This window comes from Mastomys coucha, unplaced genomic scaffold (assembly GCF_008632895.1).
Source record: "Mastomys coucha isolate ucsf_1 unplaced genomic scaffold, UCSF_Mcou_1 pScaffold22, whole genome shotgun sequence".
Lineage (NCBI taxonomy): Eukaryota > Metazoa > Chordata > Mammalia > Rodentia > Muridae > Mastomys > Mastomys coucha.
Window position 1 is genome coordinate 108,577,789 of NW_022196905.1, and position 9,683 is coordinate 108,587,471.

General features: G+C 45.7%; 2 protein-coding genes across 2 annotated transcripts; one reads left to right on the top strand and one right to left on the bottom strand.

The window, feature by feature from the left end:
* Positions 1–98: 98 nt before the first annotated feature.
* Positions 99–2,760, top strand: Triap1 (TP53 regulated inhibitor of apoptosis 1). Its single transcript, XM_031337556.1, has 2 exons — positions 99–276; positions 1,880–2,760. The coding sequence occupies exons 1-2, from the start codon at positions 130–132 to the stop codon at positions 1,961–1,963; spliced, it is 231 nt and encodes a 76-aa protein (XP_031193416.1). The 5' UTR covers positions 99–129; the 3' UTR covers positions 1,964–2,760.
* Positions 2,761–5,002: 2,242 nt separating this feature from the next.
* Positions 5,003–8,334, bottom strand: LOC116068251 (cytochrome c oxidase subunit 6A1, mitochondrial). The gene is made up of 3 exons (XM_031337555.1): positions 8,106–8,334; positions 7,841–7,983; positions 5,003–5,288 (listed from the first exon to the last, which is right to left on the bottom strand). Exons 1-3 carry the CDS (start codon positions 8,317–8,319, stop codon positions 5,205–5,207), a joined length of 441 nt encoding a protein of 146 aa, XP_031193415.1. The 5' UTR covers positions 8,320–8,334; the 3' UTR covers positions 5,003–5,204.
* Between the last annotated feature and the right edge of the window lie 1,349 nt (positions 8,335–9,683).

Sequence of the window (9,683 nt, forward strand, 5' to 3'; positions counted from 1 at the left end):
AATCGCACCCTCGCCGCCCGTGACCACATTTCTTTGCTTCTCGGGCTCCGTAGCGACAAACGGTAGGGGGGCGCGCGCGCGCGAGTGACGACATTAGAGTGCGTCGCCGTCACAGCAGCTGCCGTCGCCATGAACAGCGTCGGGGAGGCTTGCACTGACATGAAGCGCGAGTATGACCAGTGCTTCAACCGCTGGTTTGCTGAGAAGTTCCTCAAAGGGGACGGTTCCGGGGACCCGTGCACCGACCTCTTCAAACGCTACCAACAGTGTGTCCAGGTGAGCCTCGCCCGGACCCGCCACAGGCTGCAGCAGCCAGCCCTTCTTCTCCGCCATCCCACCGAAATTGCTTGGGTGTCTCCACTTGACACACTGGGATGCTTTTGCGGTGCTTTGCTTTTTACAGAGTACATTAGTATTTTTTGTTGTTGTTATTTGGTATTCATTCCAGACTTGCAAGTAGTAATTATCCGTTTCTTTAAAAAATGGCGTGGCCGGGCGGTGGTAGCGCAAGGGAGGCAGAGGCAGGCGGATCTCTGAATTCGAGGCCAGCCTGGTCTACAGAGTGAGTTCCAGGACAGCCAGGGCTACACAGAAAAATCCCGTCTCAAAAAAAAAAAAAAAAAAGGTGTGTTCGCGTCGGCAATAAGGGTGAAGACAACTTTTGGGAGTCCGTTTACTCCTTTCACATTTATGTGGGTTCTGGGAATAAAGTTCAGGTCACCAGTCTTGGTTACAAGACGTTCTATTATCTATATTTTACTCATGGAAAAACTAGTACTTAGAAATAGGAACTAGAGTCTGACGCCCTTGCTTATTTTGGTGGTGCGTCATCTCATTGTTATTAGGAGTGGATGGTGCTTACTGTTTTCTAGACCGCTAAGGCATTGTGTATTGCAGAGGTCGCCTGTTTTGTTATGATCTTTTCGTTGCTCTGTTTTCCTCCACCAATTACCTGGTGTAGCCAGTAAGGTTTGATTTCAGACCAGCACTTCTAACTTAATCTCACAACTATCCGTAATGAGATCTGACGCCCTCTTCTGGTGTGTCTGAAGACAGCTACAGTGAGTGTACTTGCATATAACAATAAATAAATCTTTAAAAATTTAAAAAAAAAAAAGCGCAGTCAAATCTGGCCTGAGATATTGGGATTCATGAGGGCTATTTTTTGAAGTCCTACAAATGTCACATTAAAATGACTAGTGGGATTCATTAACCTAAAATGATATGTATGGGAAGAAATGCAGGCCACTGAATGACAAGCTCAAATTTCCTATTGCTTGCCTTTTTTTTTTTTTTTGGACTCTTTCCTTTGTTAACTGCATTTCTTTGTTTTTGGTTTTTGGTTTTTAAGATTTATTATTATACATAAGCACTCTAGCTGTCTTCAGACAGCCCAGAAGAGGGCATCTAGTCTCATAGGTGGTTGTGCATCCTCTCGATTCCAGAAGTTACCTTTAGCCAGTTCTCAGACAGTGAAGGTGACTCAAGGTCACATAGGTGCTCGAATTGGGATTCAGATTGAACACTGTCACTAAGATAGAGATAGGTAGCTGAACTGACCTTGCTGCCTCACCTCCCAAGAGCAGGTGTGCATACCTCACAGAACTTACATTACAGTCTTACAGTGGTACTGCTTGTTAAAACAAGCTAAGTGGTACTCACTTTTAATCCCAGGATTCAGAGGCAGACAGATGTGTGTGAGTTCCAGACTAGCCAGGGTTACACAATGAGACCTTGTCTCAAAAAAGTGTGTCCCTTGAATGGTGGGTTTTAAGCCTTTCCAGTTCAGTCTGGTTTACCTCTGTACCATTACACCTCAGTTACAAAACATGAACTGCAAGCTTCCATGGACTTACAGTACATGTTCTTCCTCCTTCAGAAAGCAATCAAGGAGAAAGAGATTCCTATTGAAGGCCTGGAATTCATGGGCCATGGCAAAGAAAAGCCTGAAAACTCCTCCTGACCTGCCTGCCACTTGGAAGAAGTCAGCAAAGTGAGAGGCTTCTGGATTTTGTTGGGGAAGGCTGTGAAGCTAGCATAGGATTCAAAGAGTTTAAAGGTGTTCTCCTCGAATCTGAAGCTGTCATTCCTGCTTTGAGGCAACTTCACCTTTGCTGCCATCTTGCAGGAACTCTTCATGCTACAACAGAACAGCTTGGGGTTAAGGTTGCAAAATATGATCTGGAATCAGCTTTAACTGGTCCTTGAATGTGAATATGGTAAACTGGTATGATCAAGGCTGACAGTGTTTGCTGCAGAGGACATTGGGTGTACTATATGGGAGGCATTGCTCATGATGGTCAGTCAGGACCTCTCTTTCCTCTCAGGGAGCTAGTGCTCTGAAAAGGGATGCGGATACAACCGTTTCAATCACTGCTTGGAAACATGATTGTATTTTTATAACACTTTCAACTGCTGGTGGCCTGGGTTATGGAAGAAGACAGCTTTACTGAGCTCCTGCCTTAACAAGGTGTCAACTTACCATTCAAAAGCTTCAGAAACGAAATAAACACCAACTTTGGAGCTCACAGCATGGCTGCTCATAACTCCAACACCTGGGGTGGCCGTGCAAGCGTCACCTGCATTACAGGTTTGCTGTTGCTAACTTTCAACTCCACAAATTGAAGTCAGTGTGCATATCACATAAAAGGCAAAATGCATCCGGCTAAGTGGGGGAAAGGTGCTTACTGATTTTTGTTTGCCTACCATGCCCTAAGTCTGTAATCATGAAATGAAATAAATCTTAAAATTGAAACTTTACTCTGCACTTTACTGAGCATTTATTCCCAGTTGCCCCACCTATCTCACTTTGTTGCAGAGCTAGCTTTGCTTTGTGACTTGATTTATTTAAGCCTAGGTGACTGATCAGCACTTGAGTTAGACATCTGACTTTCAGGCTGGACTCCTGCCTCTGCTGTCGACCTGCTGGATAACACATGCTCACCTATATAAACGGTTTCTTTAAATATTACGTATTGTCATTCCAAAACAATGTTAGGTAGTCTCATACCTGCCTACCTTGACCAGGATTTATTATATTTCTAAAGACAGCAGAAAGCTGGTATACAAAAGGTTTACATTCTGTTCCATGTGTTACTAATTACTACTTCATTTTAATCTGGCCAACCCTACTGCCATTTCAAAACATTTTAATTTTTAGAAAAATGTGGATATAAAAAAAAAAATCTATTTTTCAACTGGCTAAGGGTCATAGTCCAAAAGATTACAAGAGATTTTTTTAGCCTTATATGAGAGTCCTTGGTATCTAACTCAGGCCACCTGTCTTACCTCATTTCTGTACTTCTGAGGTCAAAGTCAAGATTTCTTGCATTCTAGCATTTATCAACTGAGCTACATCCCCAAATCATTTTTGTTCAAGGCAAGGTTCCACATAGGCCAGGCTGGCCTCAAAGTTGCCCTGTTGATGAACTCTTGATCCTCTCTACCTCCACCTCCCAAGATTATAGGTGTGTGCCACCACACTGTGGGGGTCTCCAGTACTTTTCTATTGCTATGAAGACACCATCATTAAGGCAACTTGTAAAAGTTTGAGACTCACAGCTCCGTGATCATGTCAGGAAATGACAGCAGACGGCCAGGCATGAAGCTGGAGCGGTAGCTGAGAACTTAGATCCTGACCCATAGACACAAGGCAGAGAGCTGACTGAGAACACTGCAGAGTTTTTGAAACCTCGAAGCCTGCCTGCCCCTAGTGACCCATCTCCAACAAGCCCAGGCCTCCTAATGCTTCCCAAATAGTTCTACCAAGGGGGACCAAGGATTTAAACCTATGAATTGATGAAGCCATTCTCAATTAAAATGGCACTGGGGTAATAATTATAATTCACGTGTGCACACATCATGGTGTGCATGTGGAAGTCATTTCCTCCTTCCAGCACGCAGGTTTTGGGTATGAAACTGGTTGTCAGGCTCTGCAGTGAGCACCACCACCTGCTGAGCCATCTCCTGGTGTGTTTTGTTTTCTCCTGACAGTTTTAGATGTTGGCTCAGGGTGGCTTTGAACTGTGACTGTCCTTTAGCCTCAGACTACTCTTCTGAAGTCCCAGAGGTGTTAAGTATGCAACATCATGGCCTTCTTGGGTCTTTCATTTTTTTGTGTGATGAGGGTAGTAATCATTTTCAGCTCTGGTGAGAAAGACTTACCTTTCAGAATAGACTTGAGAGTCATTAAAATAATGGCACAGTGCATGCCTTAACCTGCCTACTCCCCATGGTGACGGTGAGTCTACAGCCTAGACGTTCAAGACCACCTAGGAAGGACAGCTACTCATACTCTTTGTTTTACACCACATCTGATAATAGAACTGCTCAGAGCATAATGATCACTCATCCTACCTGACTTCATCCTCTTAAAGGTCTTCCATTTGACAAGCAATTGATGGCGATGCTGTTGTTTGGTAACTGCCACTGCTGTGTTGTGTTTCTTTGTTTTCCTAGACAGGGTTTTCCCTTGTAGCCCTAGCTGGCCTGGAATTCACTCTGTAGACCAGGCTGGCCTTAAACTTGGAGCTCTGTGTGCCTCTGCCTCCTGAATGCTGGGATTAAAGGTGTGCACCATCACTGTCTGACTGAGAAATGATTCTTTTCCCAAAAGTAAGAACTCGGCTCCTTTTGTAGATTCCAACAGGAGCCTGCTGTGATCAGAGGAGAGCTGACGAAAGCTCAGACACTTTGTTCAGGGTCTGTGCAGCCTGGATTGACCTGAAACTTGCCGTGTAGCCCAGTCTTTGAAGTTGTCACGCACGTATTACAGATGGTGATCAGCAGCAATTCTACTCATCATTCACTGTCTGTCAAGGTGCCCATCCCAATCGTAACTCTACCTCTCTGTATCCTTGGTCACTTGGCTTTACCCACCCTAAGCACAAGAAACCAGCAGGGAGCCAGGTATAAACAGTATTCAGTGGGCTAAACCAGTTCTGAAACACTGCAAAACAGCAAAGTAATTTCAGCGACTGAGAATAAAAACATACCATCCAGCTCATGGACAATCTAAGTTTAAGTTATTTATTTAAGCCATCTCCTCTTACAAGCAAAGGGATGGAAGATCAGAGTAATGGTCACTATCTAAGAAAAGGAAAGATGAGCTTAACATCCAATGGGCTTTCATGGTCCACACAGAGAGTAAGGGTCCAAACCAGTGCTGTGGTCCCTTGTTGCCTGGGGGAAGGCGCAGGCTTTCTTTACTCATCTTCATAGCCAGTCGGAAGTGGGTTCACGTGAGGATTGTGGAAGAGGGTATGGTTACCATCTCCCCAGGGGAAGGGCTGTGGAGCCAAGATGTCAATTAGTTATTTCCAGAAAATGCTCAGAACAGAGAGATAATACATAAAATCAAAACAGAAACGTGTCCTTTACTGGCATAATTTCAACTTTCCCATAGTCTTTTCTTATTTTTAAGATTTTTTTAATGTAATTTTATTTATTTAATTACATATAAGCACTCTGTCTTTATCCACACAGAAGGATTCAAATCCCATTACAGATGGTTATGTGCTGCCACGTGGTTGCTGGAAATTGAACTCAGGACCCCTGGAAAAGCAGCCAGTGCTCTAACTACTGAGCAATCTCTCCTTTGAAGTAGATGAAAGAAAAGCAAGCTCAAGGTAGCTACCAGGGGAAGGAGATGGCTCAGCAGTTAAGAGCATGTACTGTTCTGCACTTGAACATTACCCACGTCTGGTTCCCAGCACCCACAGCAGGCAGCTCATAACTGCTACTACTTCAAATCCCTAAGGGATCTGAAGCCCTCTTTGGCTTCCTTGGGCATCCAAAAGCACACACACATAATTTAAAAGAACATAGATCTTAGAAAACATAAGATGTTGGAAAGATGGCTCAGTGGATAAGATCTGTCCCTCCAAAACTCTCCCAGACTTCAGATCAGGTGACTCACAACTGCTCCAGGGATCTCCCACCTCTGACCTCAAAGACACCTGCTCTCACATGTACATACACATATATCTACTCATAATTAACAATATTTTTAATCTTAAGGAAAGGAGTTCTGGGGCTGAGGAGCTAGCTAAGAGCACTGACTGCTCTTCCAGAGGTCCTGAGTTCAATTCCTAGCAACCACATGGTGACACACAACCATCTGTGATGGGATCTGATGCCCTCTTCTGGTGTGTCTGAAGATAGCTATGGTGCACTCATAAAAATAAAAATAAATCTAGGGGGGAAAAAAAAGGCCGGGCAATGGTGGCACATGCCTTCAATCCCAGCACTTGAAAGGCAGAGACAGGTGGATTTCTGAGTTTGAGGCCAACCTGGTCTACAGAGTAAGTTCCAGGACAGCCAGGGCCACAAAGAGAAACCCTGTCTCAAAAAACAAAACAAACAAAAAAAGGACTTATTTGTTTTATGGCCACTGTCAGAAGACAACTTGTGTGTGTAGGCTATATAAGTTCTCTCCTATAGGGTGAGTCCCAGAGACTGACTCATATTTGCAGGCTTGGTAGCAAGTTCCTTTACCTGCTGAGCATCTTTCAAGCCCCGATTTGTTTTTGTTGAAACAGGGTTTCCTTATATAGCTACCCTGGAACACTAAATAGAACAGTCTGATGAAAAACTTAAAATGATCCTCTTGCCTCTGCCTCCAGTGCTGGGGTTACAGCATGAATGACTCTGCCAATCACAATTTTGTTTTGTTTTGAGACAGAGTCTCTTGATGTGGTCCTGGATGTCCTAGAACACCTATGTTCACCAGAGATCCACCTGCCCCTGCCTCCCAAATTCTGGGATTAAAGGATTGTGCCACCATGCCAGCTTGTTCTTTTTATTGTTATGTATATATCTCTGTGGGTATATGCACAAGAGTGTGGGTGCACACAGAGGCCAAAGATATCAGTCCCGCCTGCAGCTGGAGCTCAAGAACGTTGTGAGCTACCCACTTGGGCACTGGAAATTAATTAGGCTCTTCGGTAAGAGCAGCAGCACTCTATACCACTGAGCCCTCTCTCCAGTCCCTTCCCACCATGTTTGAAAAGCATTGCTCTTGGTCAATAGCTCACAACCATTTTTGGCTTTCTATGATAACCCCATGTAGCCCTAGCTAATCTCCATATCATATCGTAGCAGAGAATGACCATGAGCTGATCCTCTAGTTTTCTGTCCCAAAGTGCCAGGGGCAGGATATGGAGCATCATCTAGAGACGTTAGGAGGGGATACTACTGCCATCTAGTGGGCAGAGGCCAAGGCAAGGATGCTGTCAAACACCTTTTCTTTTTCTGAGAAAGTCTCACCCCTGGCTGTCCTGGAGCTCACTATGTAGACCAGACTGTCCTTGACCTCAAGACATCTACCTGCTTTGGCCTCCCAAGTGCTGAGGCTGTACACGAGTGGGATCGAGCCTCGTGGGTTGTAAAATTGAAGTCTAGAATACGTTTCTGCAAGGCCAGTCTTATGTGAATTAGGTGATACAGTTTTTAAGGAGCTAGAAGACGGCCTTGTTAAAATACATCATGAAACATTATAACTGTCTACACGAACTGCCAAGGCATAAAACGGCAGGCATTGTGAGAACAAACCGGCAGTCTGTGCTTAAGCCTAAGCCAAACGCCCAGACCTTGGGTCACCTTCAGGATTTGCGGCTATAAAGGGACATCTCAAACCTCCAAGCTTTAATGCAGGAAACGGCTTCTGAACCACTAGACAAAAGGTGACAAATCGGGGGAATTGAAAATCCACAGGAATTTACTGTGTGGCCTTTAAATAAAATCTGCGCGGATGGACTGGCAGCCAAGATCCTAGCGCCCAAAGGAGTGGCCAACCCCGAAATAACGGAAGCTTAAAGGACAGCAAAGGCGCAGCGCATACCTTGGTCCTGATGCGGAGATGGGGGTAGGCGACGAACGGGGGTCTCTCGTGCTCTTCGTGTCGCGACTTCAGGAAAACGTTGAGCATGCTCACTCCCACCCCGGGCAGTGCCACGAAGTAGGTGAGGGCCTTCCACATACGAGCTGCGGCGGGGCCAGAAGGTCAGGCTCGGCCGCTCCCTCCCGCAAGGCCTCCCGCCAAGGTCACGGCCCGGCCACGCCGCGCGCGATCCGCTGAGGCCCCACGCCCACCCGAGCCCCGGTACCTGAACCCTCCTCGCCGTGGGCGCCACTCGACATGGGCCGCCCCACCCGTGGGAGGGCCCGGTCCAGTAGCCGAGAGACTCGAGACGCACACAACATCGCCGACGCCATCTTGGAACTACACCGGCGTGCCGGAAGCGGAACTGGGGACAGGACGAAGGGGGCAGGACAAAGACGCCAAATGAAGTTTCCATTGGGCAAGGCTTTCTCAGACATGGCTAGGAAAAGTAGCGCCTGCGCACATTATCTGTCGTGGTCCAAACCCCAGAAGCAGCACAAGCGATAGCGCGCATGCGTCCCGTTCCTGCGCCCCACTCCCTCCTGTCAGCTCCTAGGTGAGGATGTTCGCTGAATTGAATTTCTGCAGGCTTTTTTTTTTTTTTTTATTGCTCTCTTTTTTGGAGTCCCTGGATAGGATCTGAAGTGTCCAGAAATCACGTATCAGAAGTGCCATTCTCTTTCCTCTCTGCCTTCTAATTCCACGATTTCCAAGGCACCCGACATCCTTGTCATTGTCGTTATCACTCTTAAAGACCGTTGTTATTCGCTTCTGTGACGCCCTATATATTATTATATCTAAGTACACTGTAGCTGTCTTTAGCTAAACCAGAAGAAGATGTCAGATCTCATTATTGATGGTTGTGAGCCACCATGTGGTTGCTGGGATTTGAACTGAGGACCTTTGGAAGAACAGTCAGTACTCTTAACCGCTGAGCCATCTCTCCAGCCCTTGTGACGTTCTATATAGATTGTAAAGTCTGAGGTGCTTAGATTTTGCCACCGCTGTATTCCCAGAGTTACCCGAAATCATGCCTGGCAAGTAGCAGGTGCCTTATGCAATTTAATGAATGAATGTATGAAACCATGTGTTAATGAGTCAATGAACAGCTCCTGGAATCAGAAAGAACCCTGGAATTGGTGCCAGAAAATCTGGACTCTGTTTCAGCTCCATATCCTCAGTGTGTGGCCTATGGTCCTGCTCTCCCTTGAATTCTGCACACATCTGTTAAATTTTGTCTGTAGAACTTTTAAAATATCTCCTTTCTTTTTTCCTTCGTTTTGCCTCAAAGCCTTTTTAAAGATAAAAGTTAGAAAGCTGGGATTCGGATGCCAGGTGTGGTGGCACACCTGGAAGGAAGACCCGATGGAGCCGATCCCAGGCCAGCATCCTTTACAGAGTACTGGGCTTTCCGGAGGCATAGTGAGACCCTGTCTCCATAAAACAAAACACGCCAAGCATGGTGGCAGTTGGCTCATAACCCCAGCAAGAGGGAGATGGGGCAGGCGGGTTGCTGTCAGTTAAAGACTGGCCTGGGCTGTAAAGTGAGACCCTGTCTCCGCCCACACACTCCCAAGTTTAAAATATATGTGTATATGGTACTGTTCTGAGAGAATGATGCAGGGAATCTCTAATGAGAGGCCAGCCTGGACCACATCTAGAGTCTGAGATTATCTTTTCCTATATTATGAGACCTTATCTTGAAATAACAAAGGTAAAAGCAGCAGACTCATGCATTTAAAAACATTCTCAACAGCTTGATGAATTCAAGACCACACTGAACTATATGACATGTATATAT